At 46.9% G+C, this 27,950-nt stretch overlaps 1 protein-coding gene across 1 annotated transcript in view; it reads right to left on the bottom strand.

Annotated features, from left to right (window-relative positions):
- Window positions 1–27,950, bottom strand: part of LOC138521816 (complement C4-B-like) — a 528,615-nt gene that overhangs the window by 367,452 nt on the left and 133,213 nt on the right. Inside the window, exon 7 of the mRNA XM_069634932.1 lies at window positions 2,840–2,927. Within this exon, the coding sequence (XP_069491033.1) occupies window positions 2,840–2,927 (88 nt within the window). The remainder of the gene's footprint in view (window positions 1–2,839; window positions 2,928–27,950) is intronic.

Genomic DNA, 27,950 nt, shown 5'->3' with positions numbered 1-27,950 from the left:
TCGGTACTACCAGGCTTCCCAGCTACAGATAGTGAGTGACTGAGTAGGCCACTTGGTGACTAAAGCATGGAAAGCAATAGAGGAAGACGTGATGGGACAACCACTTAGATATGTGCTGTGTTAGCCCCCCATAGACAGATGACTAGCGGTAAAAGGGCTGCCACCTATAGCCTCAATGTTGAGGGTCTGCGACAGGATGTCAACTACACTAGGGCTCCCAACTCTCCTGGGTCCGGCCACGCCGATACATGGGAACCCTCAATTCACCCCAGCATTTGGGAGCTCTAGTCTCCAGAATTGGGAGAACAGTGGGTGCGCGTGTGTGTTCCCCGGCAGTAGGACACACTCATTCCAAGAATGCAAAGACCTCTTCAATGCCAGTGAGAGCGAAAGGTCCAGATACTGCCCGCGTCGACACCGGGCACTCCATAGCGAGGTCCGCGCAAGGAGCAACCTGCACTCCTACTCCATTCGAGACCCCGATCTTCTCTGCCATTTCTACTAAAGGCCTTATCTCTAGACTATCAAATATCAGCCTTTCCCAGCCCAAGGGGGGAGAGGGTTTTCACATAAGGATCTGGGGCAGACTATGCACGAGAGTGGGTGGGAGGGAATCTGGAAATGCCTACACAATGCATAGGTCTGTATTCAGCATAGAGAACAGCTGTATACAGTTCTACACACGTGGTACCCCCTAATACTCCCATAGGCTGAGCACATTTTAGGCAGAAGAGACTGGGCTCTGCTGGCCGGGATGTGGAGGGGGCGTGTGCATTCATGCATATTTAAAGGACGTGCCCAAAGCTAGTGCCTTACTGGGACCTAGTGGTCAAGGAAATAGACGCGATCCTTCAGACCCCAGTTCCTGCGGACCCATTGTTGGGACCCCTGAGTACGCAAGTGGAAGAACCAAGGCTACCCAAAGGTTCTGCAGAGCTTGTGGGGAAGGCCCTTCGAGCGGCGCCGCTAGCCATAGCCCCATAGTGGAGGTCCAGGAGATGCCGGACCTAGCGGACTGGCACACTAAGCTATGGGACATCATCCTGAAGGAAAAGCTGGCACACCCACTATAGGGAGATCTTACAAATTCTGCATCGATAGGGGGGCCGGTCTTGGAATTCATTCAGAAGCATAATTAGGATCCCAGGCGCCCCACTAGGTTAAGGTTACTGGGCCTTCTACATATGTGAAGCCGGGGACGAAGGGGCTATGCAGAAGTGGGGGGAAGAACAATGCAGCTTTAGGAAAGAGGCCCACGGGCAAGCGTGCTCAGTGTTGGGTCGCCTACACCGCTGCGGCCGTGCAGTGCTTACCAGTAGAGAACTCGTGCTTCTCTCTGATCAGAGGAAGGGCTGGGGGAGGCTCTGATCAGGGGAGAAAAGATTTTTGGGAATACAAATGTGCAACGTTAGCTTGGGTTTCTGCTTGTTCTTTATATATTGCGAGTAAACTTTATTGATCGGATTTCTCCATTGACATACATCATTAAATGCATCATAGCAAAAAAAGTTATACAAAATGTAAACTTCATTAAAAACACAATGTTAAAAGAAAATTCTCCCCACCTTATGTATTGACCTAAAGCACTGTCTACAGGCCATTCTGTTATGGGTGTTCAAGCAAATTGGCTGAACATTCATCATCACTGTTTCTCACTTTTGGTTTGTTGGCTCAGTGGGTTGATGTGCACACTGCGGAGATGTACGTGAAACCTTAACGTATCTGGCGCGGCCACTTACCCACTGAGCTTTTTCATGGATGAGTTGGCTTTCAAAGCTAAAAGTAAAGCTTCAGTGAATCCTTTTACAGATGCTTTTAACACTGATAAAAGGATTAGAAATCAAATGATCAGTGTACTCGTTACTCTCGCAAGATAGCCCGGTGGGTAAATGCACATGCTGTAGCAACCTGAACAGCTTGAAAGTCCCAGGATCCAATTCTGTCAGTCAGAGCCCACTCAGCTTTTCATTGTTCCGAAGTCACAAAATGTGTGGTATATGATTTAGTACAGTGTCATTTTTTCAGCCTTACAACATGTTATTATTAATATTGCAGATTGTTAAAAAGATACAAATATAGCTGTGTTAAAATAAAATGTAACAGCCAGCATGATTTTTTCTCTCTCGCTTCTATCGTCCTGCAGTTTTTATGTTTATAAGATGTATTGTCAAGAGGGTGTGGCGACTGGAAATGTTTCCTGCAGGTCCCCGATGCCCCAAAGCCTGTGGGTGTTTCACTTTGTACCCACCGATTATCTCTCCATGGGCATGCTAGTCGCTATAGCCATTCCCACCCACTCTCTGCCACTCCCCGCTGAAAACAGGGTACTTCACATCTCTTTCAGCTAGTTTATTGCATTTAAGGAGATGCCAATGTTATTTCTAAGCAGTCTTCTGAAAGATGATGACTTACTTGCAGCTGTAAACGAGCTCCTGGTGTAATGAGAATGCCTTAACCAAGTTTGTCTTTAGTCATTTTATTTACAAGCAATATGTGTGTCCTTGCATCACTTATCTGAGCTAAATTCCTGTTAAAAGTCAGCATTAGCAAAGCATGCCGTTTTAGCAATTGTATAGGGGTTAAATAGGCCTTTTCCATGCACTGCCAGAATATACGGGGATACCAACAGCAGCACTGCCATAATATCCCCGAATGTTAACAGCATGTGTCAGGCTTTATGGCCAGGTAGTGCCATTATGACTGTGCTTAAAAAATGCCTATCCCTTAAAACCTTTCGCAGTGTCAACGGTTGTTTCTACTAGCCATATCCCCATCAACTGAGAAGTGGAGCCCCACACAAGCCCCTGCGCCCCAGCCAAGCAGTGGCCCCCTCGTATACCTGGCTTCCACGATGAAGTTGAAGGCCTCCTCTGACAGCAGAAAGAATGGCTTGGCCGGGAGGATCTTGATCTCGAAATTCGGCAGCACTAGGTGAGGGAAGGGAAGAGAGGTTAGATACATAAGGAAAGTGAGTTTAATAGCTAGGCATAATGAAGTGTACCATCGCCACCCCCCTCAAAAGGTGCACCATTAACTAAAGCAGTAGATAGGAGTCTCTCTCCACTGAAGTTCCATTGTTTATCAATAGGGGGTGTTCCTCTACAAAGAATAGACTGCCTGCAACTACATTTGGTTTGTTTGTTTTATTATTTGTATTGCGCACCAGACCCGTGGGTATCCGGGCGCATAGCATAAGACAATTTACAGCTTAGTTACACATCAAAGTAATACAATACATATGAGTTAAGCAGGAGAAAAGCAATATACAAGCTGTGGGTACAAAGAGTTCAAGTGGGAGCAACATAACATAGGGAGAGATATGGGCATATACAATGGTCAGTCAAGATATACCTAGTGAAGTTTGAGATCACAGGCAGGTAGACACTCTAAATTGTTTACATAGTAGAAGGGAAGGTCAGTTATAGGTGTCGAGGAGCGGGCATTACTTGTCTGAGTCTTTGAACCATCTTATTAGGTTCTGGCGGACATTTTGGTAGGATTGATCTGCTCTCAATGGAGGGGGTAGGGAGTCCCAAAATTGAGCTGCCTTGACCGGGAAGCTGCTACCCCCGTCTCTAGACAGCTTGAATCTTGGGACTAAGAGGCAGTTCGTGTTGGATAATCTGGTAATTCTTGTAGAGGATTTTCTGGTGAGTCTTTCTGTCAAGTAGCAGGATGCCGCGTTGTTCAGGCATTTACATGTGAGTGAAGCAACTTTAAGCTTGATTTTGTCGTGTGTTGAGAGCCAATTGTTTGATCTTCTATTCTCTCCAACTGATTCCAAGTGCGGCTCTAAGGGCATTATTATGGAGGATTTGGATTTTCTTAACAGTTTGTTTGTTAGCCCCTATGTACAGCGCATTACAGTAATCTAACTTTGATCAAATGAGCGCTCTGGCCAGGGTAATACAACTGTTGTTGGACAGGAAGGGTTTACCCGCTCTAATAAATTTGCAAGTATATGCCCTGGCCGAGGCCAAGGCATTGACGTGCTTGTTGAAAGACAGGGTGGAGTCCAGGTAGAACCCCAGGGTTTTCACCTCCTTAGCGATGGTGATAGTGTAGTTGTCAATATTGAAGGCAGAGTATTTGGGGCTCAGTTTCTTGAGGGTCGAGGTCATGCCCAGCATAAGGATCTCAGTCTTATCATCATTCAGGCATAGTCCATGGGTGGCCATCCATGCCCTGATGATGAGATATATCCTATTCACCAAGGCCAGATCCTTGTCATAATCCCCAGTAAGTGGTAGGAGGATCTGAGTATCGTCTGCATAGTTAGTGTAGGTGATACCAAGATGATCCAGATCATCGAAAAGGGGTTTAGTGAAGATATTGTATAGAGTAGGTGAGACAGAGCATCCCTGGGGCACTCCGCAAGTAATGGGGATAGGGTCTGTAGCTGCAATGGGGGAAAACACTCTTATCATCCGATTACTTAGAAAGGATTGTATCCATGCTAAATCTTCTACTGAGAAATGAGTGGCAGAGTCCAGTTGGGTGCATAAGACCCTGTGATCCACAAGGTCGAATGCAGCCAATAGATCCAGGAGGAGAAGAAGCGCTGATTTCCCTTTATCCCTGAGTTCGTCAATCTGGGCCTTCAGATCTATTAGGGCTGTTTCAGTCCCATGCTAAGGCCGAAAGCCAGACTGGCATGCTCCTAGTAAAACATTGGATTCCAGGTGTTTTTGTATATGTGAATAGGCCATCTTGTCTATGATTTTCAGAAGAAAAGGCACTGTTGTAATCGGTCGGTAATTAGTAGGTACAGCTGGGTCTAAGGTCTGTTTTTTAAGTAATGGGAGCACCCAAGATTCTTTGAGGTTGGTTGGGATAATGCCTGAGGAGAAAGAGGCATTGATGAGTTTTGTGATGAAAGGGGCCAGGTCTCTGGCTGCGTCCTTTATGAGTTGGGCAGGACATTGATCGCCCTGACAGTTAGAGGGCTTAAGCGATAGAATGATTTTTTCAGTTTCGATTATGGTGACTTTAGAGAACTTAAAGCGAAGGGGATCAGCAATCTTATTTAGGTGGTGCAGGGGCGACTATGGGGGGAGTAGTACAGGTTAGTGAAGCTTTTTTCTTGGCAATTTTTGTTTGTAGGGTCGTAACTTTGTTGACTAGTGCTTGCTGTATGTTGGAGCACCACAGTTTAACTTTTACGCAGTTGTCTGGCACTGGGATGGGGGCTTCTAACTCTTTCAGGATAACAAAGAGTTCCTTCATGCTTGATTTTGCTTGTGATATTCTGGAATTATAAGTTTCACGTTTAACTAGAAGTATTTCACTTTTATAGAGAGCAGTTGTAGTGCTGAGGTTGGTTTTATTTTCCTCAGAGGGTGGTAATCTCCAAGATACCTCACATTGTCTTTTTTTTTTACGTAAAGTGTTCAAATGTGGTGTGTACCATGAGTTAAGGTGGGCTTTGGGCTTGCTTTGTCTCATTTTTAGTGGCGCTATTGAGGCAAGTGGACATACCTTTATTATGCTCCTTGACCAATGCGCCAGGCCCCAGGTTTTCAGGGAGCACATTGAGTGTGGGGAGAATGAGAGGGAGTAAAGTGACACAGGTAATGTTCTTTTTGTTCCTTGTGGGTATGGATGAAGCTGGCAGTATAGGAGTGGATATCGGTATATCAGTTGCTAAGGAGAAGGCTACAAGGTGGTGGTCTGTGCAGATCTGGGTGGATATGGATGAGATTGAGGCCTTGCAGTTGTAGTCTGCCACCCAGTGGAGTATTCTCTCTTTGTTGTGAGTAGGGTGGAGCACTCTCTTTATGAACTATACAAATTCCGCCTTTATGAAGAAAGATCCATGATTTCATAGTCATAGAAAGCGAGAAAAGGGGACACAAAAGTGTATGTCCACACAACAGGTCATTTGCTCCAAGTTTGTCATCAGTAGAGGGGCTCTCACACTCTTATTTAATCTGTGTGTCTCCTGTGTGTGTATGTGTGTGTCTAGGGGGAGGGGTGAGAAACTGTGTGTTTGTATGATGTCATGTTAGCTTAATGCAAACCTGTATGTTGCAGTTACAAGTAGTTAATGGTGTGTCTTTAATAATACACACAATACGTACGATGCTGCGCACGCAGTTAGGACATTTGCTGCGGATGTGTCATCACTTTAGGTGAGTGAGCACCTCAGTTAAAGGCCACCTCCGGTGTGGCCAGTTTGCACAGAGGCCTCCCGGAAGTGCCGGCCCCTTTGGTTGGCGATGCAGTGTTGACTCTCTCAGCCTGCCAGTGGCACCGAGGGTCGCCTAAACAAGCAGAGCCGCAGGATGGGGGGCGGCTACTTAAACAATCCCCATTGGAAATCAGGGGGGAGAGGCATGCGCTATCTATCGCCCCGGCTTTAAAGTCTGAACTAATTCTGTCAGCTGTGTAACATCTCACCAAACATCACCTGCGTATGATTCATGGTATGCCAATGCATGGCCATTTCAGTTTAACACAATGGGTACGCACTGGCCCCTATTGCCGCAGCACTTTCCCTTTAATAACTATTTAGATGACGCTTGTATTTTATAGCCGACATGCTCGCCTGGCTGGCAACTCATGTCACTGTGAAATCCAGGGCTGCAGTGCTCTTTGAAACCGCCAGAGGGCAGTGAACGCCAGAGGAACCATTCTGAATGGCTTATATCTCTTCACAAGATGTACGAATACAGGCAGCGGGGCGTGGTTATGAGCGGGCTGGGAGGGAGGGGCTTAATTGTCTTAGAAACGTCTGGTTATTGGAATTTAGCACTCACTGAATTGGTTTTAAGTGAAGCATTTTCTTTGTTAGAAATGTCTATTAATACTGCGTTATTATGGACTTTTTAAAGAAATTAGAACTATTTGACTTTTTATAGGTGCGTTTTAATGAACTTTGCATTAACCTTTTTTGCTTCAAAAGGTGTTTTGTGTATTGTTATTTCCCGGTCAGTCAGTTTACTTTATTTCGTATAGAATATATCCATAAAAGCAACGACATTCACAACAGTAAAAAACATATATCAAGTTTAAAAACGATAGCATTCTCTTAAAAACCAAAACAGACATGGGGCGGGAGATAAAAAAGAAAACATGTCATAGCTATTTCTTTGCAAGCAAATCAGTAGACGTGTGTGCTCTTTGGAGATATACACTTCCGGTCCAATGCCGCCATTTTGATGTTTTACGAGAATAGATTGAGTGACGAGCAAAACTAAAGTAACTGAAATACAATAGTGTGTGGCAATGCTGCAACACGTGACGCTTCTTCCAAAGAATATCAATATCCACATTATAATTATAATTGCTTATCTATAAGGCGCTCAATAACGCGCTCAATTGTAAACGGTAGCATTTCCCACAGTTAGATGGAATTGTGCATGGTAGCATGTGCCCCACTTAGATGGAATTGTGAATGGTAGCATGTGCCCCACTTAGATGGAATTGTGCATGGTAGCATGTGCCCCACTTAGATGGAATTGTGCATGGTAGCATGTGCCCCACTTAGATGGAATTGTGCATGGTACCATGTGCCCCACTTAGATGGAATTGTGCATGGTACCATGTGCCCCACTTAGATGGAATTGTGAATGGTAGCATGTGCCCCACTTAGATGGAATTGTGCATGGTAGCATGTGCCCCACTTAGATGGAATTGTGCATGGTAGCATGTGCCTCATCCCCACTTAGATGGAATTGTGCATGGTAGCATGTGCCCCACTTAGATGGAATTGTGCATGGTAGCATGTGCCCCACTTAGATGGAATTGTGCATGGTAGCATGTGCCCCACTTAGATGGAATTGTGCATGGTAGCATGTGCCCCACTTAGATGGAATTGCGAATGGTAGCATGTGCCCTACTTAGATGGAATTGTGCATGGTAGCATGTGCCTCATCCCCACTTAGATGGAATTGTGCATGGTAGCATGTGCCCCCACTTAGATGGAATTGTGAATGGTAGCATGTGCCCCACTTAGATGGAATTGTGCATGGTAGCATGTGCCCCACTTAGATGGAATTGTACATGGTAGCATGTGCCTCATCCCCACTTAGATGGAATTGTGCATGGTAGCATGTGCCTCATCCCCACTTAGATGGAATTGTGCATGGTAGCATGTGCCCCCACTTAGATGGAATTGTGCATGGTAGCATGTGCCCCACTTAGATGGAATTGTGCATGGTAGCATGTGCCCCACTTAGATGGAATTGTGAATGGTAGCATGTGCCCCACTTAGATGGAATTGTGCATGGTAGCATGTGCCCCGCTTAGATGGAATTGTGCATGGTAGCATGTGCCTCATCCCCACTTAGATGGAATTGTGCATGGTAGCATGTGCCTCACTTAGATGGAATTGTGCATGGTAGCATGTGCCTCATCCCCACTTAGATGGAATTGTGCATGGTAGCATGTGCCCCACTTAGATGGAATTGTGCATGGTAGCATGTGCCCCACTTAGATGGAATTGTGCATGGTAGCATGTGCCTCATCCCCACTTAGATGGAATTGTGCATGGTAGCATGTGCCCCACTTAGATGGAATTGTGCATGGTAGCATGTGCCCCACTTAGATGGAATTGTGAATGGTAGCATGTGCCCCACTTAGATGGAATTGTGCATGGTAGCATGTGCCTCATCCCCACTTAGATGGAATTGTGCATGGTAGCATGTGCCTCACTTAGATGGAATTGTGCATGGTAGCATGTGCCTCATCCCCACTTAGATGGAATTGTGCATGGTAGCATGTGCCCCACTTAGATGGAATTGTGAATGGTAGCATGTGCCCCACTTAGATGGAATTGTGCATGGTAGCATGTGCCTCATCCCCACTTAGATGGAATTGTGCATGGTAGCATGTGCCCCACTTAGATGGAATTGTGCATGGTAGCATGTGCCCCACTTAGATGGAATTGTGCATGGTAGCATGTGCCTCATCCCCACTTAGATGGAATTGTGCATGGTAGCATGTGCCCCACTTAGATGGAATTGTGCATGGTAGCATGTGCCCCACTTAGATGGAATTGTGCATGGTAGCATGTGCCCCGCTTAGATGGAATTGTGCATGGTAGCATGTGCCTCATCCCCACTTAGATGGAATTGTGCATGGTAGCATGTGCCTCATCCCCACGTAGATGGAATTGTGCATGGTAGCATGTGCCTCATCCCCACGTAGATGGAATTGTGCATGGTAGCATGTGCCCCACTTAGATGGAATTGTGCATGCATGTGTCTCATCCCCACTTAGATGGAATTGTGCATGGTAGCATGTGCCTCATCCCCACTTAGATGGAATTGTGCATGGTAGCATGTGCCTCATCCCCACGTAGATGGAATTGTGCATGGTAGCATGTGCCCCACTTAGATGGAATTGTGCATGGTAGCATGTGCCCCGCTTAGATGGAATTGTGCATGGTAGCATGTGCCTCATCCCCACTTAGATGGAATTGTGCATGGTAGCATGTGCCCCACTTAGATGGAATTGTGCATGCATGTGTCTCATCCCCACTTAGATGGAATTGTGCATGGTAGCATGTGCCTCATCCCCACTTAGATGGAATTGTGCATGGTAGCATGTGCCTCATCCCCACTTAGATGGAATTGTGCATGGTAGCATGTGCCCCACTTAGATGGAATTGTGCATGGTAGCATGTGCCTCATCCCCACTTAGATGGAATTGTGCATGGTAGCAAGTGCCTCATCCCCACTTAGATGGAATTGTGCATGGTAGCATGTGTCTCATCCCCACTTAGATGGAATTGTGCATGGTAGCATGTGCCTCATCCCCACTTAGATGGAATTGTGCATGGTAGCATGTGCCTCATCCCCACTTAGATGGAATTGTGCATGGTAGCATGTGCCCCACTTAGATGGAATTGTGCATGGTAGCATGTGCCTCATCCCCACTTAGATGGAATTGTGCATGATAGCATGTGCCCCACTTAGATGGAATTGTGCATGGTAGCATGTGCCTCATCCCCACTTAGATGGAATTGTGCATGGTAGCATGTGCCTCATCCCCACTTAGATGGAATTGTGCATGGTAGCATGTGCCCCACTTAGATGGAATTGTGCATGGTAGCATGTGCCCCACTTAGATGGAATTGTGCATGGTAGCATGTGCCTCATCCCCACTTAGATGGAATTGTGCATGGTAGCATGTGCCTCATCCCCACTTAGATGGAATTGTGCATGGTAGCATGTGCCTCATCCCCACTTAGATGGAATTGTGCATGGTAGCATGTGCCCCACTTAGATGGAATTGTGCATGGTAGCATGTGCCCCACTTAGATGGAATTGTGCATGGTAGCATGTGCCCCACTTAGATGGAATTGTGCATGGTAGCATGTGCCCCACTTAGATGGAATTGTGCATGGTAGCATGTGCCTCATCCCCACTTAGATGGAATTGTGCATGGTAGAATGTGCCCCACGTAGATGGAATTGTGCATGGTAGCATGTGCCCCACTTAGATGGAATTGTGCATGGTAGCATGTGCCCCACTTAGATGGAATTGTGAATGGTAGCATGTGCCCCACTTAGATGGAATTGTGCATGGTAGCATGTGCCTCATCCCCACTTAGATGGAATTGTGCATGGTAGCATGTGCCTCATCCCCACTTAGATGGAATTGTGCATGGTAGCATGTGCCTCATCCCCACTTAGATGGAATTGTGCATGGTAGCATGTGCCTCATCCCCACTTAGATGGAATTGTGCATGGTAGCATGTGCCTCATCCCCACTTAGATGGAATTGTGCATGGTAGCATGTGCCCCACTTAGATGGAATTGTGCATGGTAGCATGTGCCCCACTTAGATGGAATTGTGCATGGTAGCATGTGCCTCATCCCCACTTAGATGGAATTGTGCATGGTAGCATGTGCCTCATCCCCACTTAGATGGAATTGTGCATGGTAGCATGTGCCTCATCCCCACTTAGATGGAATTGTGCATGGTAGCATGTGCCCCACTTAGATGGAATTGTGCATGGTAGCATGTGCCTCATCCCCACTTAGATGGAATTGTGCATGGTAGCATGTGCCTCATCCCCACTTAGATGGAATTGTGCATGGTAGCATGTGCCTCATCCCCACTTAGATGGAATTGTGCATGGTAGCATGTGCCCCACTTAGATGGAATTGTGCATGGTAGCATGTGCCCCACTTAGATGGAATTGTGCATGGTAGCATGTGCCCCACTTAGATGGAATTGTGCATGGTAGCATGTGCCTCATCCCCACTTAGATGGAATTGTGCATGGTAGCATGTGCCCCACTTAGATGGAATTGTGCATGGTAGCATGTGCCCCACTTAGATGGAATTGTGCATGGTAGCATGTGCCTCATCCCCACTTAGATGGAATTGTGCATGGTAGCATGTGCCTCATCCCCACTTAGATGGAATTGTGCATGGTAGCATGTGCCCCACTTAGATGGAATTGTGCATGGTAGCATGTGCCTCATCCCCACTTAGATGGAATTGTGCATGGTAGCATGTGCCTTATCCCCACTTAGATGGAATTGTGCATAGTAGCATGTGCCCCACTTAGATGGAATTGTGCATGGTAGCATGTGCCTCATCCCCACTTAGATGGAATTGTGCATGGTAGCATGTGCCCCACTTAGATGGAATTGTGCATGGTAGCATGTGCCCCACTTAGATGGAATTGTGAATGGTAGCATGTGCCCCACTTAGATGGAACTGTGCATGGTAGCATGTGCCCCACTTAGATGGATCTGTGCATGGTAGCATGTGCCCCACTTAGATGGAATTGTGCATGGTAGCATGTGCCCCACTTAGATGGAATTGTGCATGGTAGCATGTGCCTCATCCCCACTTAGATGGAATTGTGCATGGTAGCATGTGCCCCACTTAGATGGAATTGTGCATGGTAGCATGTGCCCCACTTAGATGGAATTGTGCATGGTAGCATGTGCCTCATCCCCACTTAGATGGAATTGTGCATGGTAGCATGTGCCTCATCCCCACTTAGATGGAATTGTGCATGGTAGCATGTGCCTCATCCCCACTTAGATGGAATTGTGCATGGTAGCATGTGCCCCACTTAGATGGAATTGTGCATGGTAGCATGTGCCCCACTTAGATGGAATTGTGCATGGTAGCATGTGCCCCACTTAGATGGAATTGTGCATGGTACCATGTGCCCCACTTAGATGGAATTGTGAATGGTAGCATGTGCCCCACTTAGATGGAATTGTGCATGGTAGCATGTGCCCCACTTAGATGGAATTGTGCATGGTAGCATGTGCCTCATCCCCACTTAGATGGAATTGTGAATGGTAGCATGTGCCCCACTTAGATGGAATTGTGCATGGTAGCATGTGCCCCACTTAGATGGAATTGTGCATGGTAGCATGTGCCCCACTTAGATGGAATTGTGCATGGTAGCATGTGCCCCACTTAGATGGAATTGCGAATGGTAGCATGTGCCCTACTTAGATGGAATTGTGCATGGTATCATGTGCCTCATCCCCACTTAGATGGAATTGTGCATGGTAGCATGTGCCTCACTTAGATGGAATTGTGCATGGTAGCATGTGCCTCATCCCCACTTAGATGGAATTGTGCATGGTAGCATGTGCCCCCACTTAGATGGAATTGTGAATGGTAGCATGTGCCCCACTTAGATGGAATTGTGCATGGTAGCATGTGCCCCACTTAGATGGAATTGTGCATGGTAGCATGTGCCTCATCCCCACTTAGATGGAATTGTGCATGGTAGCATGTGCCCCACTTAGATGGAATTGTGCATGGTAGCATGTGCCCCACTTAGATGGAATTGTGAATGGTAGCATGTGCCCCACTTAGATGGAATTGTGCATGGTAGCATGTGCCTCATCCCCACTTAGATGGAATTGTGCATGGTAGCATGTGCCTCACTTAGATGGAATTGTGCATGGTAGCATGTGCCTCATCCCCACTTAGATGGAATTGTGCATGGTAGCATGTGCCCCACTTAGCTGGAATTGTGAATGGTAGCATGTGCCCCACTTAGATGGAATTGTGCATGGTAGCATGTGCCCCACTTAGATGGAATTGTGCATGGTAGCATGTGCCTCATCCTCACTTAGATGGAATTGTGCATGGTAGCATGTGCCCCACTTAGATGGAATTGTGCATGGTAGCATGTGCCCCACTTAGATGGAATTGTGAATGGTAGCATGTGCCCCACTTAGATGGAATTGTGCATGGTAGCATGTGCCTCATCCCCACTTAGATGGAATTGTGCATGGTAGCATGTGCCTCACTTAGATGGAATTGTGCATGGTAGCATGTGCCTCATCCCCACTTAGATGGAATTGTGCATGGTAGCATGTGCCCCACTTAGATGGAATTGTGAATGGTAGCATGTGCCCCACTTAGATGGAATTGTGCATGGTAGCATGTGCCTCATCCCCACTTAGATGGAATTGTGCATGGTAGCATGTGCCCCACTTAGATGGAATTGTGCATGGTAGCATGTGCCCCACTTAGATGGAATTGTGCATGGTAGCATGTGCCTCATCCCCACTTAGATGGAATTGTGCATGGTAGCATGTGCCTCATCCCCACTTAGATGGAATTGTGCATGGTAGCATGTGCCCCACTTAGATGGAATTGTGCATGGTAGCATGTGCCCCGCTTAGATGGAATTGTGCATGGTAGCATGTGCCTCATCCCCACTTAGATGGAATTGTGCATGGTAGCATGTGCCCCACTTAGATGGAATTGTGCATGCATGTGTCTCATCCCCACTTAGATGGAATTGTGCATGGTAGCATGTGCCTCATCCCCACTTAGATGGAATTGTGCATGGTAGCATGTGCCTCATCCCCACTTAGATGGAATTGTGCATGGTAGCATGTGCCCCACTTAGATGGAATTGTGCATGGTAGCATGTGCCCCACTTAGATGGAATTGTGCATGGTAGCATGTGCCTCATCCCCACTTAGATGGAATTGTGCATGGTAGCATGTGCCTCATCCCCACTTAGATGGAATTGTGCATGGTAGCATGTTCCCCACTTAGATGGAATTGTGCATGGTAGCATGTGTCTCATCCCCACTTAGCATGGGCCAGTTTTTTTTGATGGCTTTCTTAATTCTTGTGCTCTGGACCGAGTAGGTGGTAACATATACCAGTGTTTCTCGAGATTTTGTTGGTTTCGGTACTAGTAGTGAGTCCCTGTTTATCTCACGGACCTTTCCTGATACATCTGAGATCAATGTAGAGTCGTATCCTCTTGCTGTGAATTTATTTTCCAGTGTAATCACCTGACGTTCATATTCAGTGGGTTCTGAGATGTTCCTCCTATAACGTAGAAATTGACTCAGTGGCACACTGTCAATGGTTCGTTTAGGATGGAAACTTGTGGCGAGTAATAGACTATTCCTGTCGGTTGGTTTGGTGTAAATCCTGGTCTCCAGTTTAGCTCCAGCCACGTAAATTTCCACATCCAGGAAATGTATAGTTGTTGTACTTGTCTCTGTAGTAAACCTAATGCGTGGATTCATCCGATTCATCATGTCAAAGAAATTGACCAATTCGTCTTGAGGACCAGTCCATACCCCAAAGACGTCATCAATGTATCTCACGTACAGGGATAGGTGTCTCATCCATCTTGGTGATGTGAGAACATGTTCGTATTCCAGATAGTACATAAATGCATTGGCATAGCACAGTGCCATAGCTGCACCCATGCTTGTGCCTGAAATTTGGATAAAGTATCTATCCTGAAACTTAAAAAAGTTGTTGTTAAGTACCAATTTCAAGAGGGAGAGAATGAACAGCCGGTCTCCTTGACATTTGTCCGATCTCAAAATAAGCCATTCTATAGCTTCTAGGCCAGCTTCATGGGCAATATTTGTGTATAAGGACGTAACGTCCATAGTAAATAATATATCTCTCCCTTCCACAAACTGCGTGTTCTTCAACAGTTACAGGAAGTGCATGGTGTCCTTCACATAAGTCGGCGTCTCTTGGACCAAGGGTTGAAGTATTTTGTCCAGATATTGTGCCAAAGGTTCAAGGATGCTGTTAGTAGCTGCTATAATGGGGCGGCCTGGAGGTTTTAACAGTCTCTTATGGATTTTAGGTAAGATATACATCACCGGCATGATGGGATGTTTATTGTCGAGAAACCGGCGTGTTTTCTCAGAGATTACGTCATTCTCTTCGGCCTCATCCAGGACTTTTTCAATCAGAGCTCGCACTGTTTCTGTTGGGTTCATAGGGACCTCAAGGTAAGTTTCCTCGTCTCTTAATTGGCCTTCAATTTCATCAAGGTAATCCTGTTTGTCCATCAGGACTAGGGCTCCTCCCTTATCTGCTGGTTTGAAGATGATAGTTTGATTGTCTAATAGATTTTTCAATGTCTGGCGTTCGATTTTAGTGAAGTTTCCTTGAGCCTTAGTTTTGAATCGTATCTTCTTGAAGTCTTCAAGTACGGTCTTCTCAAAAGTGGATAGTATATGGTTATGTATTGGGGGATTAAAAGTACTTTTAGGAGTGAGCTCTAGGAATTCATGTGGTTCCTTTTCGATGTTGTCTTCTTCCAGGGAGTTGAAGAATACTTTAAGCTTCAATTTGCGCATAAGTTTAAAGAAATCAATCTTTTCCCTCAATAAGGTACTGTTATTCATTGGAACAAAGGATAAACCTTTCCTCAGAACTTGTGTCTCCATCTTCGAGAGATGGTATGACGAAATATTGACTATCAGGGTTTCTTCGTCCCCTTCTTTCTCTGTGGATTTTTTCTTTTGTCCTCTTCGAGTCGGCTTTTTTCTAAAAAAGGGGAAGTCGTAGCTTCATGGTTCGTGGGCTCGCTGGCTGAGGGACCTGGTGTTATTTCCGCGGTCTGACCTGATATGGCGTCTAGTTCTGTGCTGGAAGCGTCAGAAGAGGTGTTCCCAGTAGATGGGTGTCCAGTCTTCCGTGGATTGCTACTATTCTGTTTATTCGGGTAGTACCCGTAATAGGCTTGCCAACTATAGACTATGTCCAACTTATAGTCTTGCGTGTCCCTTCTGAACTTCCTGATCTTTTTTGCTTCAAGTTCCTGTGAATAGTTTGCTAGTTTCTGATTGGTTTCGTCAAGAATTTGTTTAAGTTGATCTGCCGTGTAGGTTTTGCTTAGTGAAGTTTTGAGACCTTCTATATCTTCATTGCCTCATCCCCACTTAGATGGAATTGTGCATGGTAGCATGTGCCTCATCCCCACTTAGATGGAATTGTGCATGGTAGCATGTGCCTCATCCCCACTTAGATGGAATTGTGCATGGTAGCATGTGCCCCACTTAGATGGAATTGTGCATGGTAGCATGTGCCCCACTTAGATGGAATTGTGCATGGTAGAATGTGCCCCACGTAGATGGAATTGTGCATGGTAGCATGTGCCCCACATAGATGGAATTGTGCATGGTAGCATGTGCCCCACTTAGATGGAATTGTGAATGGTAGCATGTGCCCCACTTAGATGGAATTGTGCATGGTAGCATGTGCCTCATCCCCACTTAGATGGAATTGTGCATGGTAGCATGTGCCTCATCCCCACTTAGATGGAATTGTGCATGGTAGCATGTGCCTCATCCCCACTTAGATGGAATTGTGCATGGTAGCATGTGCCCCACTTAGATGGAATTGTGCATGGTAGCATGTGCCCCACTTAGATGGAATTGTGCATGGTAGCATGTGCCCCACTTAGATGGAATTGTGCATGGTAGCATGTGCCTCATCCCCACTTAGATGGAATTGTGCATGGTAGCATGTGCCTCATCCCCACTTAGATGGAATTGTGCATGGTAGCATGTGCCCCACTTAGATGGAATTGTGCATGGTAGCATGTGCCTCATCCCCACATAGATGGAATTGTGCATGGTAGCATGTGCCTCATCCCCACTTAGATGGAATTGTGCATGGTAGCATGTGCCTCATCCCCACTTAGATGGAATTGTGCATGGTAGCATGTGCCCCACTTAGATGGAATTGTGCATGGTAGCTTGTGCCTCATCCCCACTTAGATGGAATTGTGCATGGTAGCATGTGCCGCATCCCCACTTAGATGGAATTGTGCATGGTAGCATGTGCCCCACTTAGATGGAATTGTGCATGGTAGCATGTGCCCCACTTAGATGGAATTGTGCATGGTAGCATGTGCCTCATCCCCACTTAGATGGAATTGTGCATGGTAGCATGTGCCCCACTTAGATGGAATTGTGCATGGTAGCATGTGCCCCACTTAGATGGAATTGTGCATGGTAGCATGTGCCTCATCCCCACTTAGATGGAATTGTGCATGGTAGCATGTGCCTCATCCCCACTTAGATGGAATTGTGCATGGTAGCATGTGCCCCACTTAGATGGAATTGTGAATGGTAGCATGTGCCCCACTTAGATGGAATTGTGCATGGTAGCATGTGCCCCACTTAGATGGAATTGTGCATGGTAGCATGTGCCCCACTTAGATGGAATTGTGCATGGTAGCATGTGCCCCACTTAGATGGAATTGTGCATGGTAGCATGTGCCCCACTTAGATGGAATTGTGAATGGTAGCATGTGCCCCACTTAGATGGAATTGTGCATGGTAGCATGTGCCCCACTTAGATGGAATTGTGCATGGTAGCATGTGCCCCACTTAGATGGAATTGTGCATGGTAGCATGTGCCCCACTTAGATGGAATTGTGCATGGTAGCATGTGCCCCACTTAGATGGAATTGTGCATGGTAGCATGTGCCCCACTTAGATGGAATTGTGCATGGTAGCATGTGCCCTACTTAGATGGAATTGTGCATGGTAGCATGTGCCTCACTTAGATGGAATTGTGAATGGTAGCATGTGCCCCACTTAGATGGAATTGTGCATGGTAGCATGTGCCTCACTTAGATGGAATTGTGCATGGTATCATGTGCCTCATCCCCACTTAGATGGAATTGTGCATGGTAGCATGTGCCTCACTTAGATGGAATTGTGCATGGTAGCATGTGCCTCATCCCCACTTAGATGGAATTGTGCATGGTAGCATGTGCCCCCACTTAGATGGAATTGTGAATGGTAGCATGTGCCCCACTTAGATGGAATTGTGCATGGTAGCATGTGCCCCACTTAGATGGAATTGTGCATGGTAGCATGTGCCTCATCCCCACTTAGATGGAATTGTGCATGGTAGCATGTGCCCCACTTAGATGGAATTGTGCATGGTAGCATGTGCCCCACTTAGATGGAATTGTGAATGGTAGCATGTGCCCCACTTAGATGGAATTGTGCATGGTAGCATGTGCCTCATCCCCACTTAGATGGAATTGTGCATGGTAGCATGTGCCTCACTTAGATGGAATTGTGCATGGTAGCATGTGCCTCATCCCCACTTAGATGGAATTGTGCATGGTAGCATGTGCCCCACTTAGATGGAATTGTGAATGGTAGCATGTGCCCCACTTAGATGGAATTGTGCATGGTAGCATGTGCCCCACTTAGATGGAATTGTGCATGGTAGCATGTGCCTCATCCTCACTTAGATGGAATTTTGCATGGTAGCATGTGCCCCACTTAGATGGAATTGTGCATGGTAGCATGTGCCCCACTTAGATGGAATTGTGAATGGTAGCATGTGCCCCACTTAGATGGAATTGTGCATGGTAGCATGTGCCTCATCCCCACTTAGATGGAATTGTGCATGGTAGCATGTGCCTCACTTAGATGGAATTGTGCATGGTAGCATGTGCCTCATCCCCACTTAGATGGAATTGTGCATGGTAGCATGTGCCCCACTTAGATGGAATTGTGAATGGTAGCATGTGCCCCACTTAGATGGAATTGTGCATGGTAGCATGTGCCTCATCCCCACTTAGATGGAATTGTGCATGGTAGCATGTGCCCCACTTAGATGGAATTGTGCATGGTAGCATGTGCCCCACTTAGATGGAATTGTGCATGGTAGCATGTGCCTCATCCCCACTTAGATGGAATTGTGCATGGTAGCATGTGCCTCATCCCCACGTAGATGGAATTGTGCATGGTAGCATGTGCCCCACTTAGATGGAATTGTGCATGGTAGCATGTGCCCCGCTTAGATGGAATTGTGCATGGTAGCATGTGCCTCATCCCCACTTAGATGGAATTGTGCATGGTAGCATGTGCCCCACTTAGATGGAATTGTGCATGCATGTGTCTCATCCCCACTTAGATGGAATTGTGCATGGTAGCATGTGCCTCATCCCCACTTAGATGGAATTGTGCATGGTAGCATGTGCCTCATCCCCACTTAGATGGAATTGTGCATGGTAGCATGTGCCCCACTTAGATGGAATTGTGCATGGTAGCATGTGCCCCACTTAGATGGAATTGTGCATGGTAGCATGTGCCTCATCCCCACTTAGATGGAATTGTGCATGGTAGCATGTGCCTCATCCCCACTTAGATGGAATTGTGCATGGTAGCATGTTCCCCACTTAGATGGAATTGTGCATGGTAGCATGTGTCTCATCCCCACTTAGATGGAATTGTGCATGGTAGCATGTGCCTCATCCCCACTTAGATGGAATTGTGCATGGTAGCATGTGCCTCATCCCCACTTAGATGGAATTGTGCATGGTAGCATGTGCCCCACTTAGATGGAATTGTGCATGGTAGCATGTGCCTCATCCCCACTTAGATGGAATTGTGCATGATAGCATGTGCCTCATCCCCACTTAGATGGAATTGTGCATGGTAGCATGTGCCTCATCCCCACTTAGATGGAATTGTGCATGGTAGCATGTGCCCCACTTAGATGGAATTGTGCATGGTAGCATGTGCCCCACTTAGATGGAATTGTGCATGGTAGCATGTGCCCCACTTAGATGGAATTGTGCATGGTAGCATGTGCCTCATCCCCACTTAGATGGAATTGTGCATGGTAGCATGTGCCCCACTTAGATGGAATTGTGCATGGTAGCATGTGCCCCACTTAGATGGAATTGTGCATGGTAGCATGTGCCCCACTTAGATGGAATTGTGCATGGTAGCATGTGCCTCATCCCCACTTAGATGGAATTGTGCATGGTAGAATGTGCCCCACGTAGATGGAATTGTGCATGGTAGCATGTGCCCCACTTAGATGGAATTGTGCATGGTAGCATGTGCCACACTTAGATGGAATTGTGAATGGTAGCATGTGCCCCACTTAGATGGAATTGTGCATGGTAGCATGTGCCTCATCCCCACTTAGATGGAATTGTGCATGGTAGCATGTGCCTCATCCCCACTTAGATGGAATTGTGCATGGTAGCATGTGCCTCATCCCCACTTAGATGGAATTGTGCATGGTAGCATGTGCCCCACTTAGATGGAATTGTGCATGGTAGCATGTGCCTCATCCCCACTTAGATGGAATTGTGCATGGTAGCATGTGCCTCATCCCCACTTAGATGGAATTGTGCATGGTAGCATGTGCCTCATCCCCACTTAGATGGAATTGTGCATGGTAGCATGTGCCCCACTTAGATGGAATTGTGCATGGTAGCATGTGCCCCACTTAGATGGAATTGTGCATGGTAGCATGTGCCTCATCCCCACTTAGATGGAATTGTGCATGGTAGCATGTGCCTCATCCCCACTTAGATGGAATTGTGCATGGTAGCATGTGCCTCATCCCCACTTAGATGGAATTGTGCATGGTAGCATGTGCCCCACTTAGATGGAATTGTGCATGGTAGCATGTGCCTCATCCCCACTTAGATGGAATTGTGCATGGTAGCATGTGCCTCATCCCCACTTAGATGGAATTGTGCATGGTAGCATGTGCCTCATCCCCACTTAGATGGAATTGTGCATGGTAGCATGTGCCCCACTTAGATGGAATTGTGCATGGTAGCATGTGCCCCACTTAGATGGAATTGTGCATGGTAGCATGTGCCTCATCCCCACTTAGATGGAATTGTGCATGGTAGCATGTGCCTCATCCCCACTTAGATGGAATTGTGCATGGTAGCATGTGCCTCATCCCCACTTAGATGGAATTGTGCATGGTAGCATGTGCCCCACTTAGATGGAATTGTGCATGGTAGCATGTGCCTCATCCCCACTTAGATGGAATTGTGCATGGTAGCATGTGCCTCATCCCCACTTAGATGGAATTGTGCATGGTAGCATGTGCCTCATCCCCACTTAGATGGAATTGTGCATGGTAGCATGTGCCCCACTTAGATGGAATTGTGCATGGTAGCATGTGCCCCACTTAGATGGAATTGTGCATGGTAGCATGTGCCCCACTTAGATGGAATTGTGCATGGTAGCATGTGCCCCACTTAGATGGAATTGTGCATGGTAGCATGTGCCTCATCCCCACTTAGATGGAATTGTGCATGGTAGCATGTGCCCCACTTAGATGGAATTGTGCATGGTAGCATGTGCCTCATCCCCACTTAGATGGAATTGTGCATGGTAGCATGTGCCTCATCCCCACTTAGATGGAATTGTGCATGGTAGCATGTGCCCCACTTAGATGGAATTGTGCATGGTAGCATGTGCCTCATCCCCACTTAGATGGAATTGTGCATGGTAGCATGTGCCTTATCCCCACTTAGATGGAATTGTGCATAGTAGCATGTGCCCCACTTAGATGGAATTGTGCATGGTAGCATGTGCCTCATCCCCACTTAGATGGAATTGTGCATGGTAGCATGTGCCCCACTTAGATGGAATTGTGCATGGTAGCATGTGCCCCACTTAGATGGAATTGTGAATGGTAGAATGTGCCCCACTTAGATGGATCTGTGCATGGTAGCATGTGCCCCACTTAGATGGATCTGTGCATGGTAGCATGTGCCCCACTTAGATGGAATTGTGCATGGTAGCATGTGCCCCACTTAGATGGAATTGTGCATGGTAGCATGTGCCTCATCCCCACTTAGATGGAATTGTGCATGGTAGCATGTGCCCCACTTAGATGGAATTGTGCATGGTAGCATGTGCCCCACTTAGATGGAATTGTGCATGGTAGCATGTGCCTCATCCCCACTTAGATGGAATTGTGCATGGTAGCATGTGCCTCATCCCCACTTAGATGGAATTGTGCATGGTAGCATGTGCCCCACTTAGATGGAATTGTGCATGGTAGCATGTGCCTCATCCCCACTTAGATGGAATTGTGCATGGTAGAATGTGCCCCACGTAGATGGAATTGTGCATGGTAGCATGTGCCCCACTTAGATGGAATTGTGCATGGTAGCATGTGCCACACTTAGATGGAATTGTGAATGGTAGCATGTGCCCCACTTAGATGGAATTGTGCATGGTAGCATGTGCCTCATCCCCACTTAGATGGAATTGTGCATGGTAGCATGTGCCTCATCCCCACTTAGATGGAATTGTGCATGGTAGCATGTGCCTCATCCCCACTTAGATGGAATTGTGCATGGTAGCATGTGCCCCACTTAGATGGAATTGTGCATGGTAGCATGTGCCTCATCCCCACTTAGATGGAATTGTGCATGGTAGCATGTGCCTCATCCCCACTTAGATGGAATTGTGCATGGTAGCATGTGCCTCATCCCCACTTAGATGGAATTGTGCATGGTAGCATTTGCCTCATCCCCACTTAGATGGAATTGTGCATGGTAGCATGTGCCTCATCCCCACTTAGATGGAATTGTGCATGGTAGCATGTGCCCCACTTAGATGGAATTGTGCATGGTAGCATGTGCCCCACTTAGATGGAATTGTGCATGGTAGCATGTGCCTCATCCCCACTTAGATGGAATTGTGCATGGTAGCATGTGCCTCATCCCCACTTAGATGGAATTGTGCATGGTAGCATGTGCCTCATCCCCACTTAGATGGAATTGTGCATGGTAGCATGTGCCCCACTTAGATGGAATTGTGCATGGTAGCATGTGCCTCGTCCCCACTTAGATGGAATTGTGCATGGTAGCATGTGCCTCATCCCCACTTAGATGGAATTGTGCATGGTAGCATGTGCCTCATCCCCACTTAGATGGAATTGTGCATGGTAGCATGTGCCCCACTTAGATGGAATTGTGCATGGTAGCATGTGCCCCACTTAGATGGAATTGTGCATGGTAGCATGTGCCCCACTTAGATGGAATTGTGCATGGTAGCATGTGCCCCACTTAGATGGAATTGTGCATGGTAGCATGTGCCTCATCCCCACTTAGATGGAATTGTGCATGGTAGCATGTGCCCCACTTAGATGGAATTGTGCATGGTAGCATGTGCCTCATCCCCACTTAGATGGAATTGTGCATGGTAGCATGTGCCTCATCCCCACTTAGATGGAATTGTGCATGGTAGCATGTGCCTTATCCCCACTTAGATGGAATTGTGCATAGTAGCATGTGCCCCACTTAGATGGAATTGTGCATGGTAGCATGTGCCTCATCCCCACTTAGATGGAATTGTGCATGGTAGCATGTGCCCCACTTAGATGGAATTGTGCATGGTAGCATGTGCCCCACTTAGATGGAATTGTGAATGGTAGAATGTGCCCCACTTAGATGGAATTGTGCATGGTAGCATGTGCCCCACTTAGATGGATCTGTGCATGGTAGCATGTGCCCCACTTAGATGGAATTGTGCATGGTAGCATGTGCCCCACTTAGATGGAATTGTGCATGGTAGCATGTGCCTCATCCCCACTTAGATGGAATTGTGCATGGTAGCATGTGCCCCACTTAGATGGAATTGTGCATGGTAGCATGTGCCCCACTTAGATGGAATTGTGCATGGTAGCATGTGCCTCATCCCCACTTAGATGGAATTGTGCATGGTAGCATGTGCCTCATCCCCACTTAGATGGAATTGTGCATGGTAGCATGTGCCTCATCCCCACTTAGATGGAATTGTGCATGGTAGCATGTGCCCCACTTAGATGGAATTGTGCATGGTAGCATGTGCCCCACTTAGATGGAATTGTGCATGGTAGCATGTGCCCCACTTAGATGGAATTGTGCATGGTAGCATGTGCCTCATCCCCACTTAGATGGAATTGTGCATGGTAGCATGTGCCCCACTTAGATGGAATTGTGCATGGTAGCATGTGCCCCACTTAGATGGAATTGTGCATGGTAGCATGTGCCCCACTTAGATGGAATTGTGCATGGTAGCATGTGCCTCATCCCCACTTAGATGGAATTGTGCATGGTAGAATGTGCCCCACGTAGATGGAATTGTGCATGGTAGCATGTGCCCCACATAGATGGAATTGTGCATGGTAGCATGTGCCCCACTTAGATGGAATTGTGAATGGTAGCATGTGCCCCACTTAGATGGAATTGTGCATGGTAGCATGTGCCTCATCCCCACTTAGATGGAATTGTGCATGGTAGCATGTGCCTCATCCCCACTTAGATGGAATTGTGCATGGTAGCATGTGCCTCATCCCCACTTAGATGGAATTGTGCATGGTAGCATGTGCCCCACTTAGATGGAATTGTGCATGGTAGCATGTGCCCCACTTAGATGGAATTGTGCATGGTAGCATGTGCCCCACTTAGATGGAATTGTGCATGGTAGCATGTGCCTCATCCCCACTTAGATGGAATTGTGCATGGTAGCATGTGCCTCATCCCCACTTAGATGGAATTGTGCATGGTAGCATGTGCCCCACTTAGATGGAATTGTGCATGGTAGCATGTGCCTCATCCCCACATAGATGGAATTGTGCATGGTAGCATGTGCCTCATCCCCACTTAGATGGAATTGTGCATGGTAGCATGTGCCTCATCCCCACTTAGATGGAATTGTGCATGGTAGCATGTGCCCCACTTAGATGGAATTGTGCATGGTAGCTTGTGCCTCATCCCCACTTAGATGGAATTGTGCATGGTAGCATGTGCCGCATCCCCACTTAGATGGAATTGTGCATGGTAGCATGTGCCCCACTTAGATGGAATTGTGCATGGTAGCATGTGCCCCACTTAGATGGAATTGTGCATGGTAGCATGTGCCTCATCCCCACTTAGATGGAATTGTGCATGGTAGCATGTGCCCCACTTAGATGGAATTGTGCATGGTAGCATGTGCCCCACTTAGATGGAATTGTGCATGGTAGCATGTGCCTCATCCCCACTTAGATGGAATTGTGCATGGTAGCATGTGCCTCATCCCCACTTAGATGGAATTGTGCATGGTAGCATGTGCCCCACTTAGATGGAATTGTGAATGGTAGCATGTGCCCCACTTAGATGGAATTGTGCATGGTAGCATGTGCCTCACTTAGATGGAATTGTGCATGGTAGCATGTGCCTCATCCCCACTTAGATGGAATTGTGTATGGTAGCATGTGCCCCGCTTAGATGGAATTGTGCATGGTAGCATGTGCCCCACTTAGATGGAATTGTGAATGGTAGCATGTGCCCCACTTAGATGGAATTGTGCATGGTAGCATGCGCCCCACTTAGATGGAATTGTGCATGGTAGCATGTGCCCCACTTAGATGGAATTGTGCATGGTAGCATGTGCCCCACTTAGATGGAATTGTGCATGGTAGCATGTGCCTCATCCCCACTTAGATGGAATTGTGCATGGTAGCATGTGCCCCACTTAGATGGAATTGTGCATGGTAGCATGTGCCCCACTTAGATGGAATTGTGCATGGTAGCATGTGCCCCACTTAGATGGAATTGTGCATGGTAGCATGTGCCCCACTTAGATGGAATTGTGCATGGTAGCATGTGCCCCACTTAGATGGAATTGTGCATGGTAGCATGTGCCTCATCCCCACTTAGATGGAATTGTGCAAGGTAGCATGTGCCCCACTTAGATGGAATTGTGCATGGTAGCATGTGCCTCATCCCCACTTAGATGGAATTGTGCATGGTAGCATGTGCCCCACTTAGATGGAATTGTGCATGGTAGCATGTGCCTCATCCCCACTTAGATGGAATTGTGCATGGTAGCATGTGCCCCACTTAGATGGAATTGTGCATGGTAGCATGTGCCTCATCCCCACTTAGATGGAATTGTGCATGGTAGCATGTGCCCCACTTAGATGGAATTGTGCATGGTAGCATGTGCCCCACTTAGATGGAATTGTGCATGGTAGCATGTGCCCCACTTAGATGGAATTGTGCATGGTAGCATGTGCCTCATCCCCACTTAGATGGAATTGTGCATGGTAGCATGTGCCCCACTTAGATGGAATTGTGCATGGTAGCATGTGCCCCACTTAGATGGAATTGTGAATGGTAGCATGTGCCCCACTTAGATGGAATTGTGCATGGTAGCATGTTCCCCACTTAGATGGAATTGTGCATGGTAGCATGTGCCCCACTTAGATGGAATTGTGCATGGTAGCATGCGCCCCACTTAGATGGAATTGTGCATGGTAGCATGTGCCCCACTTAGATGGAATTGTGCATGGTAGCATGTGCCCCACTTAGATGGAATTGTGCATGGTAGCATGTGCACCACTTAGATGGAATTGTGCATGGTAGCATGTGCCTCATCCCCACTTAGATGGAATTGTGCATGGTAGCATGTGCCCCACTTAGATGGAATTGTGCATGGTAGCATGTGCCTCATCCCCACTTAGATGGAATTGTGCATGGTAGCATGTGCCCCACTTAGATGGAATTGTGCATGGTAGCATGTGCCTCATCCCCACTTAGATGGAATTGTGCATGGTAGCATGTGCCCCACTTAGATGGAATTGTGCATGGTAGCATGTGCCCCATCCCCACTTAGATGGAATTGTGCATGGTAGCATGTGCCCCACTTAGATGGAATTGTGCATGGTAGCATGTGCCCCATCCCCACTTAGATGGAATTGTGCATGGTAGCATGTGCCCCACTTAGATGGAATTGTGCATGGTAGCATGTGCCTCATCCCCACTTAGATGGAATTGTGCATGGTAGCATGTGCCTCATCCCCACTTAGATGGAATTGTGCATGGTAGCATGTGCCCCACTTAGATGGAATTGTGCATGGTAGCATGTACCTCATCCCCACTTCGATGGAATTGTGCATGGTAGCATGTGCCCCACTTAGATGGAATTGTGCATGGTAGCATGTACCTCATCCCCACTTAGATGGAATTGTGCTTGGTAGCATGTGCCCCACTTAGAGGGGAAATCATGAACATTAGCCTGAGTGGTATATAATTAGAAATACAATTGCCAACAAATGTCACGTGCCTGGTCTCAGGCGCTTTACAGGCAACCACCATACCACACCACTACGCTTACTCTCTACTATACACCATCATTCAACTAGAACTCAGCTATACCCCTGATAATTCGGCCTAGCTGTTCACATACGAATACGACCCCATGAACACCTCATCACCCTAATAAAATGCAGCTAGCTGAGCACATTCCAGCCTTGCTACTCACATAGGCGTTCCTCAGGCCTAACGCAGCCAGAACCCAGTCTGGGTGTCCACCCACCAGACTGCACACATCCAACTGATATGCTCAGCACCACCTATCGCTAGGAAGCAGATATCATCCGACATTTACACCAGCTGCACACATATCCGGTGCACCCACGCACCATACGACACTCTACTCTCTCTACTGACTTGAACTACGGTTCCCGAGGGCATTCAACCTGCCAGCGCTTTGTGGTCATACCAATGATATATAAGGCACTATATAAATGCCAAGTAACATAACATAACAATACCAAGAGGGTTCTAAACGCGGACATGGGGATCGAACCTGTGTTGCTCCACATCGTCTTACTTCCAAGACGAGTGCGTTGCCCCTGAGATATCCTCCCGAAGCAAATGACACTTGTTGTGGATTATAAAAACACCAGCACAATAACTTGATACAAGGATTAAGGAGATCATAAAATCAATACCAATTACTGATATTTAATGAAGCATGAAGGGCATCTATATCTTAGAATAGATTAGGGGTAATAAAGGTCCTCCCCTCCCATAGCCGATTTTACAGTTTTCAACAATCAGATCTAACTTCATTTTCAGGCTAAGACCCTCTTAAAATACGCGAGACATGTTTATAAATTGCAATAC

The sequence above is a fragment of the Ambystoma mexicanum genome, chromosome 13, assembly GCF_040938575.1.
Source record: "Ambystoma mexicanum isolate Mex_15411 chromosome 13, UKY_AmexF1_1, whole genome shotgun sequence".
NCBI lineage: Eukaryota > Metazoa > Chordata > Amphibia > Caudata > Ambystomatidae > Ambystoma > Ambystoma mexicanum.
Note: the sequence above shows the minus strand (reverse complement) of the source record. Positions and strands in the feature narration are given on the sequence as shown.